This window comes from Pyxicephalus adspersus, chromosome 9 (genome assembly GCF_032062135.1).
Source record: "Pyxicephalus adspersus chromosome 9, UCB_Pads_2.0, whole genome shotgun sequence".
Taxonomy (NCBI): domain Eukaryota; kingdom Metazoa; phylum Chordata; class Amphibia; order Anura; family Pyxicephalidae; genus Pyxicephalus; species Pyxicephalus adspersus.
The window spans coordinates 66495260-66516692 of NC_092866.1; the positions used below are offsets into that span (position 1 = coordinate 66495260).

Genomic DNA, 21433 nt, shown 5'->3' on the forward strand with positions numbered 1-21433 from the left:
TTAGCTTGTACATTATTTTTATCAGATTATTATGTGGAAGGATAAGAAATTGCTGAAATCAAGAGAGCTGATAGATTTATACCCATCCTGACACTCCTATTGGCCAGTGAAGATGCCAATCACCTCTCAGATCTTATAGGAATGGGAGGGGCCTGGTGACACCCAGCTATATATACATTATACAGAGTCCGGACTGTGAGGGTTCCGAGGTGAGTGAACACATCTGATGTACAGGAAACTCTGACAGCCCGATATCAACATTCAGCCACTTTCCCCGATAAAGGTTAAGAAGATTAATATTTTATAAAATAATTCCAATACAATGCACATTCACTCAATATACAAATCTTTCCCGGGATACTTAAAGGGTAAAATATCAGGCAGACTTCTCCATCAGCAATGCCGTCCTCCAGGTGTAATATTCTATTTGTTCCCGAGTGACAGACGTGCCGGAAGATTTGAATCTCTTTCTATAAAGCGTCAGATCGTGTCTGCACATGGTGCGGGTTCCTTCATTATTGGAAGATTTGAATCTCAGATGAGGAGTCACATTTGGTTCTCATCCCAGTTGTACTTTGTAGGATTTCTGTACAGTCTGATAATTATAAATCACCTCCAATCTGATTGTACAATCTGTGTCTGATGCTTCCGGTGTGAAGGTGACGGTGGATGTACAGCCGGTGCCGTCCTGTTGGTTCTCAATATTCCCAACAGGAAATATTCCTTTATACCAGGAGACTTCTGCACACTCTGCCTGACATGCTTCAATGTACGCTACCAGAGTGACCTCCCCACCCACACGGGGGCGCTCCGTCACACATGTGATCTCCCTGATATGAAACGTCTCCTGTGGCCCTGTGGGGGGAAAGGACAATGTTTATTATCGGGGACAAAGAATTTCCATCTCTCCTCCACATAATGTGTTACAAAGAAGCAGTTTGTATCTCACTGATATATTCACCCCCTATCAGTATGTTCTAGAAGGGCGGAGCTGGGGCAATAAGGGCCACACAGGGGTAGAATTACTTTCTGTTCTATCATTACTCCATTATAAATAGAATATTATCTGGCAAATTCCTGTGGCCCCCAAGGAGTCATTGTACCTTGTGATCAGAGGGAGGGGTGCTGATTGGACCTGACTTGGAACATCTGTGGGGGGATTTGGGGGCTCTCAGGAACCCTTCAGGAAAGGTGACTTGGGGTAGCAATATTATGAAGGGGCCGGGACATTTTCCCAGAAAGAATGGCAGCCATAATCTTAGCAGTGAATGTGATGGGAAGTATAAAGCTCTGAGATAAAAAGGAATGACCACGCCGGCTATTACCACGTATTACCCACACGGAGCTTTCTGATTGGTTACCCTTCATGGACCTTTCTTCAGGGTGACCACCATTGGGACATTGCTCCCTATAGCACTCCTGTAACAGATCCCTCACACTCCTCCCTGAAGTGACTGAGGAAATTCCCATATGGCAGCGGAGAATCTACTTACCAGCAGCAGGTTTACCAGCGGGAGGATCAGAGCCTGTGGGAAAAGATAAAAATCATTGTCAGTCCGGAGCACAAATCATGTCCGGCTACCCCATCATGGCCACCACACGCTTTGTCTGCTTCAGGCCCCACAGAGGTTCATGGAGAGTGTTTGGCCCCTGCAGAGTGTTTGGCCCCCAGGGCTCAGCACAGCCCAGATAGGATCCAGATCTCCCCGTCACATACCCTAAGGCAGAGCTCCAGACTCTGATTGGGGAGCCCTTGGCCTCATTCTTTCCATGGCACAGAATGATTGCGGGGTCAGTGTGTTCATTGTATATTTACCCCCCCCCCCAATCCTCCCCTAGTGGTGGAGATGTACAAAGTGCCCCAGTGTCATCATTCATGTCAGAGCTCTCTATATACAGGATGACGGCCATCTTACCTGTCAGCTGCAGAGAACATCGTTTCTCCCGGACGGCCTTGGTCTGACTGTGTGCCACCTCACACCGGATGGACAGATTATTATCGCTTGTCTTGGGGGTGAATGTCAGGGTGCTGGTACATGTATACAGATCGTCCAATCCGATCTGCGGCTCCGATATTGTCACATCAGTAGGGGGGAGGAGGCTGAACTCTTTATACCATTTTATTTGTAGGTCTTTGGGACAAAATCTGGATATTGTTACTTGGAATGAGGCTTTCTGATTGGCTGTCACCTTCCCTGGATGCACAATATCCGACAATATGGGCGACTTTGCTGTAACGATAAATGTATGTCTGTTATTCTGTGTGGAGAGAGATTGGATGGAAGGTTAGATTTCAGGCAACAATGACAATTCGTGGGCACCATCACATGAATCCCCGGGGATGGTAACTGGGAATCTGGACTCCAATTTACCATTTATTGCCCCATCTGTGTCCCCAGGATGTATACAAGGATACGTCGTCCATGCTGAATATATTGAAGAGCCAGCGGAAGGGACACAATAGAGTTCTACAAACCCCGGTGATGTCTGATAAGCATAAATTAGATGAAGAGAACCTGTCTGTATATTTAGTTAACACACGGAGAGCTGTACAGGACGGTATGGGGAATTGTGATTTTCTCAGTGCCACACGTGTAAGTTACACTGATTCTGGGATCATGAAGATCCATCTGTGCAAAACCTTCAATCAGGCACAGACTTTGGGGTTAATTCACTAAAGAAATATAAAGGCTTCTCATTATAATTTTAATTATTTATTACCCTGCGATAGTTCACTCAGCTTGGTGAAGGAGATCTGCTGACTTCAGCCATCCAATCACATGTAAGCAATTATTATTATATTTATATTTCCTTGTATGCAAATACACCCTGCAGAAAATGTGTGTCATCCTGTATCCTCCTGCCCCTTGCATCCTTATATTGCCTCATACATCCCCATATTGCCCCATACATCCCTATAGCAATATTTTAAGGTTTAATGCAATGGGATTGGATGATGACAATCACATGGCGTAAAAATAAAGATCGTTTTCCGTGTATAAGGCATTGTGATTGGAGCTCTGCAGAATCCAAGCAGTGTACCCACCAATACAGTGCAAGGTGGGTTTTATAGATTTATGTGTCCAGATTTCCTTTACTTACCTTTGAGGTTCAGGTGGATTCTTCTTATGAATTCCTTGTTCTTGTGTTTCACTCTGCAGATATAAACCTTCTCATAATACTGAGCTGTAGGTGTAAATGTCAGGGTATAGGACGGAAAATTGCCACTGCCTGGAATATTTCTGTGATCTCCTTCCTGTGTCCAGGTGACCCCAGTGATGTCCTCGGGATTACAGCCAATCACATTACAGCGCAGAGTCAGAGGTTTTCCATATTCTGCTTCCTTGGGGTCACTGATGATTTCATCGACCTTTGGAATCCCTGTATACATGAAATAAGCACATCAGTCTGTGTACAGAGGAGCTGACACTCTAATGTCCCCCCACAGTCACACATTATTATTATACATTTATATAGCTCTGACATATAATCCTCCCCTAGTGGTGGAGATGTACAAAGTGCCCCAGTGTCATCATTCATGTCAGAGCTCTCTATATACAGGATGACGGCCATCTTACCTGTCAGCTGCAGAGAACATCGTTTCTCCCGGACGGCCTTGGTCTGACTGTGTGCCACCTCACACCGGATGGACAGATTATTATCGCTTGTCTTGGGGGTGAATGTCAGGGTGCTGGTACATGTATACAGATCGTCCAATCCGATCTGCGGCTCCGATATTGTCACATCAGTAGGGGGGAGGAGGCTGAACTCTTTATACCATTTTATTTGTAGGTCTTTGGGACAAAATCTGGATATTGTTACTTGGAATGAGGCTTTCTGATTGGCTGTCACCTTCCCTGGATGCACAATATCCGATAATATGGGCGACTTTGCTGTAACGATAAATGTAAAACATGATCCCGGGAATCGGGGTACAGAGGTCAGACAATGTACAATCCTCTCCATCTTCTATAAACCAACATGCCAGATTTATCCCTGAGAGGTCCCAGAATCCCGGACCGGATCTGTAGATGGGTCCAGCCTGGAGAATAACCCCCATGGCAGTAACCCATAGCAACAACATAATTCCTGGAGTCACAGATCTGCGTGGCTACTACAACAAACATTTCCCAGCCTATGTTAGTATTGGGGTCACCCAGTGTCCCCCCCATTATACGTCACACGTAGCCCCATGTCAGCGTATCCCCATATGGCAGTCGGGGCCCTATATACACAATACAATATGGCAGCTGTACAATTCTATATATATATGCACTGGGTATAGGGAGAATATTTCCCACCATTTTGCTATTCACAGATCATTCCTCCAGTTGTATTTCCTCATTGTGACTGAGATGGATAAAGGATCACCCCGCTCCTAAAAATACTTTTATACTCGGTGAGGTGTAACTTCGGCACCCATTGCACACCATGCTAAGTATTCAGCTTCCTGCCATCAGTTGGAATCACTTTGATGAGTTCAGCCATTCCAGGGACATTCCAACAATCAGCGAGGGGGGGCCCGGCAATAATGGCCGGCCTGACCATACAAACCTAAAAGTGGAGATTTAGTTCCATCATAAAGTCTTGATGGGACTGCCAAACATTCTGAAGATTCTGAGGAATAAAGTGTTTTATCCAGAACTGGGCCATTTGTCAGAAGGAACCATGGAGGGGCAGAATATCATTCCTGAGGAATTCCGGCAATGTCAATGGGAAGAAGGTTCACCTACTGTTCACCTAAGGTTCACCTACTGATGTGACCCGAATCACACATCAGCTGAATGTCCTTGGGTGGCCCAGTCACAGCCCAGACATAAACTCAACTGAAAATGTGTGGAATGACTGGGGGGGGGGGGGGGGGGGGGGGTGATTCTTTATATCAGTACCTCACTATATTCTTTCGCTTGGATGTTAGACGTTGCAATGACAGCTGGAAAAGTTATTTTTCTGTGTTTTCATGTGTTGTAGGGGGAGTCCTTCTATAGTAAGTCTGTCCTCACTTACTGATACAGCGGGAAGAAATGGCAATCAATGCATTCTGGTAAGTGGAGTTCCTGATCACCAATGTAAGGTGAATATAGCGTATTAGATGTGTGGTCACCAGGGAACAATACCCGGGGCCACTATGATGATGTTGGTGAATATGAAATGCCGAGAAGGTTTCTAAAAGCGGAGAACAAATTGTCTGCTGCACTTTTAGATAAATGAGTCCCAAAGACTTTGCTGTGCACATGCTTGCTGCTCTGGAAGAATCCCTATCGGCTCACACTGAACATCCCCAACAATTTCTGAGAATAATTGTATTTATGAAGAATACAGAAATCATACCTGGGAGCTGCAGAGAGAAATGTTTTGTGAAAGGCTTCATGCGCTTGTGTGTCACCGTGCAGATATAAACCTTCCCATAATACTGAGCTGTAGGAATGAATGTCAGGGTGCAGGATGAGGAATCATCACTGCCTGGAATTACTCTCTGCTCTCCTCCACCTGACCAGGTGACCCCAGTGATGTCCCCGGGATTACAGCCAATCACATTACAGCGCAGAGTCAGAGCTTTTCCATATTCTGCTTCCTTGGGGTCACTGATGATTTCACTGACCACTGGGAACCCTGCAGAGAAAAATATAATCTAATCATCTGAAAGAAACACCTGAGCTCATTGTGTGTATATCTCAGATATTATATGAGCACACATGTATGATATGTGACACAAGTGGAAGAGGATGCAGTGATCTGCAGAAAGGGAATGGGGTGACAGAGGCAGCACCTTTCATAATTAGGATTTTGTTCTTTGTCACGTGTTTTCCTAAGTGCTTGAAATCCAGACTGACTTCTGAGAAATGATCATCATTGTGCGGAGTGAGTGTCAGCTCTGTGGTTCCATGGAACATCCTGGTCCTGGGGTCTTGCTGGATGGTTACTTTCCAGTTTTCAGGAGACAGTTCCTTTACACTCCATAGCCACTGAATGATGGGGTCCCCGGGATACATGTCAGTGACCTCACAGGATAATGTCACCGGTTTCCCAGGCTCAGGTAGTGCGGGGTCACACTTTATGTCACCCAGAGTCGGTGGAGAGGCTGCAATACAGGAACAGCGGTGTTATACACGGAGTCATCATATGTCATGATTAGTACATAGACCAGAGAAGAAGAATAATACTAAGAAATGAGATTCTGTATAAACCCGATAGGGGAAGGACACATTGCCCGCCCTGCATGGCCCCATCATTGTGGGGGGGGGGGGGATGTGTTTCTGGTGGGAACTTCCTGTGGGTTACACCCGTTCCCCCATATTATTGCATTGTACAGAATAATGGGCCCACTTACCTAATTCAGTCATTGTCCAGTTGATGTGTTTTGTTAGATTGCCATGCTGAACCTCACATCGGAATGTCTTCCCCATATCCTTTACTGTTGGGGTATAACTGCAAGTGCTGGTGACGTGATATAAATCACCATATTCCTGGAGGGGGTCAGTGGTGTCTGATGATAACCCCGCGCCATCTTCCGTGTACCATGTGACTTGTATGTGTGACGGGTAAAATGAATGAATTCTACACGACAGATCCAACTTCTCCCCAACACGAGCAACTTCATGGGACTTTATTATGGAGTCCAGCACAGGAACCGCTGCAATCACATAGAAGAGAGTGCGATGTAATAAGATGTTGTTATACTGACCTTGTCCAACCATTCAGCTCCGGCTTTATGACTTAATTATTTTCCATTCATCTCTTCCTCCATCCCCTTCCATCATTTCTACCATCAATTTATAGCTCCCCCACTATCTCTTCTTGTCTACTTCTACCTCTTTCCTTCCATTTCATATTTATTCTCCTATTGTCCTCCATCACCATTTACCCCGTCCAACCTTTCCCCATTCTCTGTACCCTTTACCTCCTTCACCCCTTTTTACCACTCCCCATCCTTATTTCCCTTATACCTCTTCACCCTCCTTCTCCTCTATCCCTTTTTACTTCTTTCCCTCCTAACCCCTTTTCCTTTGCCACCCCACCTCACCATCATCAACTTCAACCTCTTCCATCTCCTCCTTCTTCCACCTGTTCACACTTTTTTACATTTTTACACTTTGTCATCCTTCTACGTAATTCACTTTTGTCTCTTTTCCTCCATCACCTCTTTCTACCACTTACCCCCTTCCCTCCTCTTTTCCCTTCCATTCATTTATTTCATTCTTATCTCTCTATCCTAACCCCTTCTTGTTCCCCACCCTTTTTCCTCTTCTGCCTTCTCACCCCTCCTTCTCCATCCTCTTACCCCTGCCTCTCCTCCTCAATCCCCTCGTTCCTCTTCCTTCCCCTCCTGTACCCCATTTCCCTGCTCCATCCTTCTCTTTCTATCACAACCCCCTTCTTGTCCATCTTACCCCTTCTTCCAAAATATTTCTTCTCCATTCCCTGCTATGTCATCCCCTCATTTCCACCTCCACACCCATAAACCTTTTTCCCCTGCTTACCCCCATCTATCTGATTCATCATTCTCTTTCACCATCTTCCTTCACTTCTATTACTTTTTATTTCTTCCCTCTTCTCTTCAATCACTCTTTCCCTTTCCCCCTTCATCTGCTCAATGTTTTACTGCCCCTAATACCCCATTCTCCTTCCCCTTTCCTATCCCTTCTACCACTTGCCTCTTCTCTATCCACTCCATCCCCTTACCCCTCCACCCCTTCAAACTGTTACCACTTCTTCCATTCCATCTCCTTGTACCTCTTCCTCCAACTTCTCCATCAATTTAACTATCCCCCCATCATCACTCCCCGCCTTATCCCCCCTCCTTATCCTCCTCTATTCATTTCATATTTTCACTTCTTCATCCCATTCTCATAATTCCTCATTCATTCTTGTCTAATGTGAGGTGAATGTCGGTTCCAACTGACCGATTTCCTATGAATGGTGATGAGAGATCTGCTCATGTATGGAGAGCATATTTGTCTGATACTAATCTGTAAGGAGAATCCTCATTATAGAACATGGATAACAATGTGCATGAAGGATTTCACTCCAAGTGTGAAGAAGAGATGTTATATCCGTTATATTTTCTAACACGTGCTCGTCCCCCTCATGGTCAGGGGGTAATTGTACTGGGTAACCCCTCTGCCTGCACCCAGGATGTTACCAAGGTCTATAATATTATCATTAAGGGGTCCCCAGAATAATCTATATGTATCACTCACCGGTCACCTTCATGGTCAGATCTCTTTCCTCCCAGTTATTTGTTGCAGGGTGAAATGTTCTGCAGATATATGTCACTCCTTCATCTTCTGTCACATTCGGTTTCATGGTCAGAGCACTTATAAAGCCATAGGTCTTATCATGATATTCATCCTCCTTCACATTGTGTGAATATCTTTCACTGTGAACGTTGAGTCCCCCAGAATTCCATGTTACCAGTTCGGTCTCTTGGTTCCTCTCCCTCCTCAGCCAGGTGATGGACAAAGCTCGCGGTTTAAATCCATTAATTGGACAGACCAGAGTCAGCTGCTCATCATGAACGATACGCTGCGGGGCCATGATGGACAATACCTTGGGAGGAACTAGAAAAGGAAATGTATCAATGTTATGTAGCATCCCGCTGAGAGGAATTATTGCTCCTTTCAAGGGTAATTACTTCTTCAATCCTTTTAAATTTGCAGTAATCCCTAAAAAAGTCCCTGATGATCCTGCCAAGCAGGTGCATATATAGACAGATTACAAAGACATGGCTAACCATCAGGAAACCCCCCGAGAAATACCAAGCAGCCATCTCTGGAGCGCATGAAGAAATGAAGCGCCTGCAAGCAAGCTGCAGAAATATAACAACACTGAGATGTGAAAATCCTAAAAATCCCTTTTTTGTATCCCAGCAGTTTCCCAGATTCCTTCTCTATTCTATGTATTACCAGGAAAGAGGGACCCCAACAAGCTGGAAATGCCCCCGTGATAATAACCCCCTCCTATTGCCCTCTAGAGGGGCAGAGATGAGTCCTTGCTGTATGTGGTGCTCAGAACTGGAATCATATCACATCAATGAAAGCTTTGTAAAGAAACCTTTCTATGTAGAAGAGTCTCACCTCCAATGACGGTGAGTGTCCTGCATGCGGAGGCCGGAGATGTCAGTGCCGGGTGTTTTACCTGTACAGATAATTCTGCTCCATTATCCAGGTCATAGCTGGGAGTTATATGGAGAGAACACTGACAGATGAATACACCAAGCTTCTTCTTTCTGATAACAGGCTCCATCTCCAGTTGTAGAGGTCGCTCCTTATGTCCCCCATTCACCAGACTCTGCTTCTCTATATCCATTACACCATCACTTCTGACCGGATCCCCAGATCTCCAGGTGTAGATCCTCTCTATAACCTCCGATCTTTTTATAAACACTGAGATTTCTATCTTGTTGGGTCTGAAGTCCATAATCTGACAGGTCAGAGTGGTCCTGTTCATGTCAATCAGCTCATTATTTCCAGTGATAGATAGAATTGGAGGATCTGAAAGAGGGAATCATCATATGAATCATAACATTCACTCTCCAATGTATTACTTAATATTGGACCCCCCTTGTACCCAGAGATCAGCTTTGTTGCCAGGACTATGGATATGACACCTGACAACCTATACAGAACCATAACGTCATGACAAGGTGGACATTCCCTTTAATGAATCAGTGTTAGGGTGTCACCGTGCTGAATATTATATTACTGGAAATAGAATTTAGGTTTAGAAAAGTCAATCTGTAAATGGATAGGGAACTGGCCTAAAGATCGCCTCCAGAGAGTTGTAATAATGATTCATACTCTAGGAAAAGAAGTTTAAGCTCCGGATAAGGAAGGGATTCTTCACTGTAAGGTGTGAAAATGTGGAATCGGCTCCCTCAGGAAGGAGTTTCAGCAAGTTCTATAGATTGCTTTAAGAAAAAGCTGGAGGATTTCTAGAAGCACAGAATATAACTGGGGATTAAAGGGTTAACCTCTGACTGTAGAATTATTTTGTATTTTTTAAATGTCAAACCAGTACATTTAACATTTAAAAATACTTCTAATTTTAAATTTCCCGCCTGTCTCGCCCCGAAGCACACACGCCACTTGCACTTCCATGCATACCCGGCGGGCATCCGCATCCCCTAGCTTCGCGTCTCCAATGATCACACGCCGGGATACTAGGCCAGGGAACGCCAATGCTGGGCATCACCAAGAGGACACAGAAGGTGCCGGAGGACGTCACAGGCTCCTGAGGACCAGGTAAGCCCTCAATTCACGGGGCCTCAGGGGTTAGCACTCCGGCCTTTGCAGTGCTAGGTCCCAGGTTTGAATCCCATCCAGGACACTATCTGCATGGAGTTTGCAGGTTCTCCCTGTAGGGTAATTGGCTTCCCCCCAAAACTGACCTTAGACTGTATTATAGACATATGACTATGGGGGGGACATTAGATTGTGAGCTCCTTGGAGGGACAGATAGTGACACGGCTATGAACTTTGTACAGTGCTGCATAATATGATGGCGCTATGTAAATACTGTCTAATAATAATAATTCCACACCAAGTGTGGCTCAGGGTTACCACTTTCTGTAAAGAAATTCCACCCCAAGTCACACTCGGGAATACCACCGGGGGGTTAAATATAACAGAGACTGCTGATCCAGGGAACATCCGATTGTCTCATGGGATCAGGAAGGAATTATTCCCATTGAAGCAAATTGTACCCGGGGTTTTTTTTGCCTTCCTCTGGACCAACTATGTCTTATAGGGTTTTATATCTGGGATATGTTTATTTCCCTAGTGGTTGGACTTGATGGATTTATGTCTATGTAAGTATGAATCACATGATATGTGTCTGATATTAGATCTGCCGGGTACGGATAATGAGATTTGTGACCTGATTTAGTTTCCATTACTAGGAGACATATAATGAGGATGGAACTCCACCGAGGTCTGAAATTTAAATTGAACGTCCAGAATAATGCCGATTTCTTACTTTTCTTTATAAATCTGAAGTAGAGGAAAACACCGGCACACAGAATTCCTGCAGACAGAAGTGTCAGGACCACGGCTGTGATAACGCCTCCCGTGTTATCTTCTTTCTCTATAATGATAAAGAACAAAACAATCTGTGAGTATTAAACATTTCCACACATCTCAGGTATTACCGGCTGGCTGTGTCCAATCTGAGCTGTGATCCCACCGGAGGCTCCACAGGCCCCTGTACTAAGGTCCCTTCCATCCCCTATCTGCCCCGCTAATAACAGGGGGACTTAGCTTGGATTTTAGGGGAATACAGAGAATTCCTTTAACCCCAAATATCAACCAAACGCCCAGTATGGGCCCAGAGATAGGACGGCCATGCTTTATACACAGAATCCCACAGAGCAGAAATGTACTTCAAATATTTGATATGGGGTTTATTAAATTCTCAAGATGAATAAAGTAAATCTATTTGTTATACAAAGCACATATCTATAAAAATGTCTCCATATAGGAGTATATAATGTAGTGATATAGAGTGATTTGTATTCCGTGTCCGATATTCTGCATTGCGATGATCTCCCCTGCTGACCAATGAACCCGACATGGCTGGAAACTCTCCGCATTTATCTCTGGGTCAGTTCCCAAATCTCTCGTTCCAGCCAATGGTGAATGTCCTGCATGGAGTGTTTAGGATGTACGTTGTTACCGTTGTGTGTACAGCTTTGCTCTCAATATATTCACACAACATTCACAGCAAGAACGATGACCCTGGAACAATGCGCTTTACAAAGAGGTGAGGTCAGTTCTATGCCCGCAGACTTCATTATTAGGATTTCACACCGGAATGGTAAAGAATTGGAACCAATGCCGGTACCGGAGGCCTTTCCAGAGAGAAATCTGTGTATTTCAGCAATGTTAGTGGCAGATAAGAATATTTGTATATGATGATGAAATGTTAACTCATAATGATAGAATCTCTCGTGTACATTGTACAAATTCTATCACTGCTGACATCACTGATATGACTGACCTGTGACTGTGAGGGTGAAATTCTGGGACAGTTTATTCTGGAGAGATGGGTGGCTGATGACGCAGGAATATGAGTTCCCATCATCCTCTTTGCTGGGGGTCAGGGTCAGCAGACTTGTCACATTGAATGTCCCATCCGAGTTCTCAAGTATATTCTTCATACAGGTCCAGGTCTTAAGTTGTTCGCAGTCAGGGGAACCTTTACAATATTTCACCCATTGTATGGAAACATCTTTTGGATAAAAATTGTGAACATTGCACATCACTGTCTTCTCCGATCCCAGCTCAACTTTTATATCAGGTGTCACATCAACCAATGGAGGAACTGTAAGGAGAAATAATGATTCTTGTTACCTGCAGCATATACAGAGGTTCTATAGCACAATGTACCATATCAGTATACTGCGTATAAATCCATACACAAGTCAGCGTAAAACAGCTAAAGGTGCAGCAGATGGAAGCCACGCATGAGATACCCCCAGCCGGAGTGGAACCATAATTCCCCCTCTGGACACCAGTAATAGTGATGACATGGGGGTTAGTGATGACAATGGGGTTAGTGATGACAATGGGGTACAATGGGGTTAGTGATTACAATGGGGTTAGTGATTACAATGGGGTACAATGGGGTTAGTGATTACAATGGGGTACAATGGGGTTAGTGATGACAATGGGGTTAGTGATGACAATGGGGTACAATGGGGTTATGGGGTACAATGGGGTTAGTGATGACCATGGGGTTAGTGATGACACCATACACTCTCTTCATCAGAAGAAAGACATTACTTCTACAATGTGATCCTGCTTATGGTGTGGGACACATATTCCTTGATGTTACTCCAGATTCTGATTGCTTTTTCTGTAGTACATAGGTGTGCTAGTCATAAAGGTGGAACAAAATGAGGACAAAATGGGACAAACATGAAATGGGGCCCCAAATGCACAGCATTCCGTCTCCCTGCACCATACCTGATCCCTGCCTCCATTCTGTAATTTGGGGCCCTGACGAAGCTGGGGGTGCTGGGCAATAGCCCAGATTTCATCTTCATTAGCCTGCTGGCCCCAAACCTGTCCCAGCTGAACATGCTGCACAGCCCATTGCCCCAAAGCCCAATAAGGGGAAACGGAGAGATTTCTTTCATCTTCTCACAAGCCCTCCTGCCCCCCCCCCATCACAGACCTTTGTAGACTAGGTGTAAAGTTCCCCAAAAGTTCAAATTCTGACAATCTCACCCTTCATAATAGTACATAGGGATCACATTGTCAGCTGTCACTCGGACCCCCAAAAGCAGAGAGATTTGCTGACTAAAGAATTTCCCAGTCATTGATTGAGACGGCAATGGTCAGGGTGTTATGGGTTTTATTAGATTCGGGGTCTATGGAATCCATCTTGTGATCTGTTCACAGGGAAGGCGTTAATAATGATAGAAGGAATTTGTATGAAGGATGCAGCAGCTCTGTATTGTGGACCCTTCTCTACCTGCTTGCTACTCGCCATTTACCTGGTGTAACAGCTGGCCAATGAAATCACAGGGTTTTGTCCAGGATGACATTTGCCCCAGATACAGGGTATACGCAGAGTATTTTTCTGTTTAGTCTGACAGTTTTCCTTTTGACCTGAAGGTGGGGTTGAAGTACCAGGCTGAATGACAATGAGTTTATTGGCCAGGTGGGGGAGCTAAAGAGGCCTGGGTATGATCAGGTGTGACTGTCTCACCTGAAACCCATACTGGAAATTAGGCCGGGGGATATAAACTCCCAGCCTGCTTATTCGTGTGTCTTGGCTGGTGAGCTGGGAGTAAAGACACAGACTTTGTTGGAGAAGATGTACGGTTAGGGCCTTGGAGTCCTGCGCAGCACTAGGTTGGCCTGGATTGTTAGTAAAGGGATCTAACAGTGAGTTAGTGGCCCAGGGGCCCGGCTTTATTTTGCTGTTTTTGTGTGGAAATAGTGTTAGTGAATAAAGCCCTTGAGGCACTTTTAGCTTGCTGGCCCTGTTTCCTTTTTGAAATGGCCCCCCGGGATTTGCCCCCCCCCTGTTGCTATGGGCCATCTCACACTGGATATTTGGAGGGACCCAGGGTGCTTGTTTTGTGGCCCGTGTACCGATGGCCGGACTGGGCGTGTATGCTAAGTGTAGGGAATATCCGTCACAAGCTGTGCACCTTGGACCTCCTTGGCTTCCCCCCGGATATCCTTGTAATGGTTGGATTTGTTTCCCTAGAATAATGAAATCAAAGTTCCAGCCGTTCTTTCTTATTTCAGAACTTTGATTTAGTGTTCAGGGAGGGGAACTCTACACCCAATCAGCGCTGCCGGTGGGAAGTTTGGAAAAGGGGCCCCTTGGGGGAGTTTTGTCTGGTAGATGACCCACATATGATATACTGTAGGTTTATACTCGAGCATTAGGAGTAAGCAATCAGGATACCGCAAATCATCCAAAAAATTCCCTAACATGCAATTTCAACTGATCACCCAATTGTATTCAGTATTGGAAGCATTGCAATCTCTTAGATTGTAAGCTCTTTGGGTCAGGGTCCTCTCCTCCTCCTATGTCACTGTCTGTCATTTGCAGCCCTTATTTATTGTACAGCGCTGCGTAATATGTTGGTGCTACATAAATACTATTTATTATTAATATGTAAATCACTTGCAGGTATTCTGATTTGTTTGATGTTTTGTCCCAGATGGATCATCCTGAAACTTCATCTGTTCAACAATCAGCAATGTGGGCATGGGCACCACGTGTACCCCATCCAATGCCCCCCTGTGCCCGGGGGAGGGGAGGAAGCCTTCATATGTTTGTGCCACATTCGGCTTTGAGGAATTTTAGCAGCACAAGCCTTAAATCTAGAATCCCATTTCTGGACATGAAGATATTAAAACAATGAAATAAAATCTTAGCAACGCCAATATTTAGAAAATCCCCAGCGGGAAAATCGTATTCACTTCCCGCGCCCAGCGGATTCACTTCCCAGCGGATTCACTTCCCGCGCCCAGCGGATTCACTTCCCATTCACTTCCCGCGCCCAGCGGATTCACTTCCCAGCGGATTCACATCCCGCGCCCAGCGTATTCACATCCCAGCGTATTCACTTCCCAGCGGATTCACTTCCCAGCGTATTCACTTCCCGCGCCCAGCAGGGATTCATGTACAAGTGATTATTCTACACAATGCCAGCGATATGAAAACAATTTCTGCCCAACGATGATTTGTCTGCAGATATACTGACCCAGGCCCTGAAATAACTAAAAACTCAAGATCCTTCCAAGATTAACTATCCGGAGTTACTACTTAGGCTCCTGAATACACTAGTGAGCTGTGAGAGCATGGAGACCAGTTCTGGCAGGGTTAGGGAAGGACCCCGCCAGGGGGGTGCACCGGATCAAGTCTCCCGTACGGGGCGGTGGGCAGGTTGTGTCTGTGGACAGATCTGAGCGGGGGCAGGAATTATGTCACTGAAGGGGAAGTTTCTTCACAGGACTCCGGAGATTTAGGGAACTCTAGCTTACAGAACATGTTCATCCTATGTCATGGCTGCATATATACATGTATGTCCTGACGAGTCCCGTGTAACACATGCAATGCTATCACAGACAATGAATAATTCGTTTTGTATCTTTCTGGGCTGCCGGGTTATTGGGGGGGTAACAGGTGAGGGGCACTTCCAGGTATTCCTGGGTTGCAGCATCCTCAGTCCCCCTTTAGCTGTGCACAGGTGCGACTCTTTTAGCCTCCCCCGCACGTTCTCTGAGCCTGTCCAGCAGCCAATGGGCAGAGTAGTTCCAACCCCTTCCTGCTATTGGCTGTTAGGCCTATTGCTACCCCCTGATCCCAGGCTCTGGTTACTGGATCCTCTGCCCTGACACCTGGGATCTGCCTAATTCGGACCGGTTCTTGTACCTGGACTATGCTTGTCTGCCCCGTCTATCAATTGCCACCTCCGGCCGTCACCCAACTTAGTACCTGAGCTGTCCTTACACCGGAGTCCTAAGTCCTGGTCATTGGGGTTAGTGGGCCATCAATAATTGCGGGGTGCTCTGAAGACACTGCGCCCCAGGTAATCCCCCGACACCTGCCAGAGGGCCCAGTCCTAACAGTTCTACACACGCTGATTGGTCCCCACCTCTCCGGTCGGGGTGACCTTTTATACATTATCACTGGGAATGATTTCCTATATTATTTATTCGTGGTGCAAATACCCCATAATCCTATTCATATGGAGGTATTGTGGGGGGCCCCTGACATGGCGTGTTCCGTCTATTGAGTGTCGGGGAGAGCGGAGTGCCATACAAGGACCGCTGAGATTGTATGAGGGAGTAATATTCCCGATCCCTGACCAATCGTTATCCTTCTGTGTAATATCTGCCAGCGTTGTCATTGGATAATTGGGGGCAAACACAACGCCCCATCAATATAGAAGAGGGGTTACATTTCTTGTCCCATACAGGGCCGAATATTACCCGTCTGCACATTCCATCTCTTATTGTTCCCAATGGAAGGAATCAGACCTCAGATTGTGAGGGCCAAATTACCCGCTGACCAGGCCCCATCAGGGTGCAATTTTACGGGGCATGGTCCACAATTACTGGATGTACCGCTGATCACACAGTCCAATGAAAAGATGTCATGGATACCCCCACCAACTGGCCCATGTAGGGGGTAAAGGCACCAAATCCTCCCTTTCTAAAGGAGTAAGAATCTTTTACTCCAACACATGACCCAGCCAGCTAAGGTAAGTCCTGTTTGCCTCCCCCTGGTCCATCATTTGGTTGGCTATTTCGGCTTCCTCCCCCTCCCAGGTGTAATATAGCTCACATTAGTATAATCCCTAAACCGGGTAAATACCCTGTGGGCATGGGGAATTGCAGGCCTATTTATTGATAAATTGTGATCTTAAGATAATGATGAGAATGATGTCCAATCCCTCAGCGTCTTACTAGCAGTTTATCCGTCTGGAGCGGGTGAAATGGGTGGGGAGATATCCATCTTCTATGCTGCAATATTGGGGTATAGGCGGGGGAAGGGTGTAAGAGGGCCTACGTACTCTCTAAGGGGTCGCTCTATTCCTCACTAAGCAAACTATAAAACTAAGATGGTCCCTGACCACATTTCTAGATACCCCCCTTGTCTTCCGCAGGGGTACAAATGGGGGTACATATGGTGCTCGTACCCATCACAGAGTCTCATTGACAAATGCCCGGAGGGCCATCTGCTGCTAAAATGTCCAGGAATGACCCAAACCCTTCGGAGCGGCCGGCAGAACCCATGGCCACCCCCAACCCTGCGCTCCTCACCTAAATCTCAGCAATGTCCCCATCACTCACCTGACACCTGTAGGATCACTGTCCCCTCCGCTTTATTTGGGGTATTTATCACTCTACAGGTGTATTCCCCCTCATCAGAGAGCCGGACCCCGGGGAGGTGCAGATCGGCTTTTCCTCTGGGGACCTCCGACTCCCGAATATAAGACCCCGGTCTGTAGGACGTATGGCGCCCATCGATATATTCATACACTTCCGTCTCCGAGCCATTCCCGTATGTCACACGCCACAAAACTGCAATAGCACCCCCTGTATTCAGCTCCGATATATCGCAGGGGAGGGTGACGTCCTGATCCCTCAATACTGCAAGTAACGGGGTCCTAATGGAGACCCTCAGAGCACCTAGGGGGCGAGAGAGAGCACGTCACATGACCACTACTATCCAATCATTTCTCACATTCCCCCCCCATACCCCTCTCCTGTACATACTGCCCCCTGTAATACCCCCCAGGCATTGCTGATGGAGAAGTCTGCCTGATATTCTTTCCCTCCAAATATCCCGGGAAAGATTTGTATATTGAGTGAATGTGCCGGGATCTTCCAATGATAGTGGTTGTGGTATGAATGTTGGCTAGGAGGGGCATCGCTTCACCTTAGTTGGCTTCGTTTTGTTCTCCATAAATTTGAATATTTTTATTGTTATGTTCCACGCTGGAAGTTGCAATCTGATTGGGTCTGTGAGTTCTGATACTGGCGGCCAGCAAAAGGCGGAATTCCTTGGAATCTTCTCCAGGGACCCTGCACAGGGAAATGATGTGACCTATGGAGAGCCTGGCCCTGCACCCCTAAGCAGCATGCGATATCAGAAAGCGGTGCTGTGGTGCTGCAGTATGTGAATAAATGGCACTGCAATACATGCATTGCGCTAACACTTAACGTATGGGCCCTTAGAGTTCAGTTTTGGCCCTAAAAAGCAGCAACACTGACCCTGTGACCTTAACACTTACTCTGTAGCTGTTTCCTCAATGTTGGCCCCTGGACTCTTGGTTGGATTTGTATCTCTGCTTCACATTTTTGGGTCTCTCTGGAATTTTAACACTAATGTGGAGGTAAAAGAAATGCAGGACGCTCGTCTTTCTGCAGCTACTGCACCGGATCGATTGAAGAAATCACTACAACAACTCTAAGATTTAGGTAAACCTGCAATGAGGAAAACACAGCGGCTGCCATTTCTGGACTCGGGAAGAAAATGCTGGGCGCCTGGATGTTTTCTGACCTCACCAGGAAAAACACAGAGAAAAATGACAGAAGAATTTATTGCACGTGAAAGTAATAAAGCCAAAGGTTCGATGTGACACCCAGGGAGCTAACAGGGACCTGAGGGGTGTTTGTGCCAGAGGAAAAAAGGTGAAAGAGATTTATATGGTCTCCCCAGAAATCAAAGATAGAGTGATGATGAAAATACATAGATTGAACATCGCCTGTCACTCTCCTGTCTGCCCACTAGATGGCACTATACACAGTGATCTCTATATCCTGATCTATACACAGTGATCTCTATATCCTGATCCCCATACACACAGTGATCTGTATATCCTGATCTATACACAGTGATCTCTATATCCTGATCCCCATACATATTTATAAAAGTTCCTGAATATCTTACCATGACATTGAAGAGATTTTCTATCATTTCCTGTTGTGTCCACAGGACAGGAAGTGAAGAGAAATCTCCCCAATGGGATACAGAAATATGAGGTTTCCTCCTATAAAAGTTGTTTTCTCTTTGTGAGATCTGATTGGTATTGCTGTGTTGATTGGGATGATTTGTGGATTTGGCAATAACGTGATTGGTGTGTTCAGGCAGTGACATTCCATTTATATTGATGTATGATTGGTGCACAGAGAATACTCTGCTCTGATTGGACACTTTATGGCAGCCCCTCCCCCTCCCAGTCCCTCCATTGAGGTGTTGGCCAGTAAGCCAATCAGTGAATCGGAGCCTCGGCTGCTGCAGAACCTCTTGTGAGACATGAAACGAGACATACAATCCGTGTAAAGACTCAATAACCAATCAGATGAATAGCAAGGCCTCGATTTATTATCTGCCACGTGCGTATCGCCATCACACAATTGCCCCAGATTTGACTTTCACATGCTGAGGGCTCTTTAAGACTTCAGAAGGTTTTTACCCCCCTTGGTGCAGATAAGTGAGAAATCTAAACAATAAAAAATATTCCTGGTGACAGCGCCCCCGGCTGGGGAGTGCCCAGTACTGCATAGAACATTATTTGCCCCCTGAGGTCCGATGGGGTCACCTGGGGTCAGGTGGGTTCATCATTAAACAAGGTGAACTTTGGCTTTACCTTGACGGACATATTGCGTTTTCTGATGGTGCTTCTGGGGGAAAATGAGATGCGCTCCAGGTTGCTGCGATCCTCCTCCAGCTGCCGGGCCGTACATTTCGGCGTCGGTACTTTTACCGTATTGCCGAACTTGGAATAGTCCACCGAGTATCTGCCGTCTTCTTCGGCCACAATGGGGACAAAACGTTGGCCCCAGAGGATCTCATCGGCCAGGTAGGAAGTTCTGGCTTGGGTGGTGATGCCGGTGGTTTCCACCACTCCTTCCAGGATGACGATGATCTCCAGGTCCTGGTGGTGAGTGAGATCAGTGGCTGAGATGTCGTAGAGCGGACTATTCTTATCGATGGTGTGACAGATGATGAGCGGTGACACCAGGAATATCCCGTTGGTGCTGATGGGATTCTCCATCTGGATATCGATCTGGTTGAGCGGCAGAACTTCGCCCTCCAGGCTGTTGGACTTGCGGACCACCTGCATGCGGATGGTGGCACTGATGATCATACTTTTCCTGAGGTCCCCCACCCGGAACATGAAGCACAGCTTACCGTTCCTCAGGCCGATGACGGCGTGTTTGCTGAAGATCAGGGTCTCCGCTCTACGATGGGCCTGGGCCGTCTTCATGAAGATACAACCCAACATGATGGCATTGATGACCAACCCAACGATGTTCTGGACAATGAGGACCAAGATGGCGGACGGACATTCCTCCGTTATCATTCGCCCACCAAACCCAATGGTGACCTGCACCTCGATGGAGAAGAGGAAGGCTGCGGTGAAGGATTGGACGCTGGTCACGCACGGCACAAAGCCCTCCTGGTTCTCGTCCAGATCACCGTGGGCGAAGGCGATGAGCCACCAAATCATCCCGAAGAGGAGCCAGGTGCACAGGAAGGACATGGTGAAGATCAGGAGGGTGTAGTGCCATTTCAGGTCCACCACCGTGGTGAAGACGTCCAGCAGGAAGCGGCCCTGCTCACGGATGTTCTTGTGGGCCACATTGCAGGTGCCGTTCTTGGCCACGAAGCGGGCCCGGCGTTCCTTGGCTGTGTACCTGGGCTCATTGATGTCCTCGGCCAGGCGGGTGGTCAGCACATATTCCTCAGGGATGATTCCCTTCCTGGAAAACATGTCTATGCCATGCTAAGGGCCACTGCAGACAAATCTAATGCTGGGGCCCCATCTGTCCCTGCCAATCACCAGGGTGGGTGATGGGCTGCACCACTGCAAGTCTGGGGGCCCCGAACACAGGAACAACCCACAGCTCCGATACGCCCGGTTATAGCGGAAAATCCAACGAACCGAGCGGAGAGAAGACCGAAAGGTGAATGAGATCTGCAGAGACGGTGCGCTGCGATCCCGACTGCGGCCAGCAGGGGGAGCGCCTGACCACCGGATACAGCGAGACGGAGGGGCCCAACCTTATTGCTTCATCCCAAACCCTCTAACCCAACCCCAACCCTACAGCCTGGATCTAACCCTAACACTTTTTCCTGAACCCTCTAACCCTAACCCAACCCTACTGCCTAGACCCAACCTTAACGCTTCATCCCAAATCCTCTAACCCTATCAAAACTCTATAGCCTGGACCTAACCCTAACACTTCTTCCTGAACCCTTTAAACCAAACCTAACCAACCCCAACCTTAACGCTTCATCCCCAAACCCTCTAACCCAATCCCAAACCTACAGCCTGGACTTAACCCTACCACTTGCTCATGAACCCTCAAACCCAACCCTACTGGCTAGACCCAACCCTAACGCTTCATCCTGAACCCTCTAACCCAAACCTAATCAACCCCAATTTTAA

General features: G+C 46.6%; 2 protein-coding genes across 2 annotated transcripts; both read right to left on the minus strand.

The window, feature by feature from the left end:
- Nucleotides 1–278: 278 nt before the first annotated feature.
- NCR3LG1 (natural killer cell cytotoxicity receptor 3 ligand 1) lies at nucleotides 279–17676 on the minus strand (the record flags this gene model as incomplete). The annotated part of the gene is made up of 11 exons (XM_072421582.1): nucleotides 279–855; nucleotides 1494–1526; nucleotides 1917–2231; nucleotides 5332–5613; nucleotides 5771–6082; nucleotides 6332–6634; nucleotides 8202–8561; nucleotides 9078–9494; nucleotides 10978–11085; nucleotides 11998–12321; nucleotides 17325–17676. Coding segments are annotated over 11 exons (3102 nt in total), but the record flags the coding sequence as incomplete, so codon positions are not given.
- A 1664-nt stretch (nucleotides 17677–19340) lies between these two features.
- KCNJ11 (potassium inwardly rectifying channel subfamily J member 11) lies at nucleotides 19341–20976 on the minus strand. The gene has a single exon (XM_072422378.1). It carries the CDS (start codon nucleotides 20753–20755, stop codon nucleotides 19586–19588), a length of 1170 nt encoding a protein of 389 aa, XP_072278479.1. The 5' UTR covers nucleotides 20756–20976; the 3' UTR covers nucleotides 19341–19585.
- Between the last annotated feature and the right edge of the window lie 457 nt (nucleotides 20977–21433).

Coding starts and splice junctions, on each gene's coding strand:
- KCNJ11 (XM_072422378.1), bottom strand. CDS start 20,755: ATGTTTTCCAGGAAGGGAATCATCCCTGAGGAATATGTGCTGACCACC.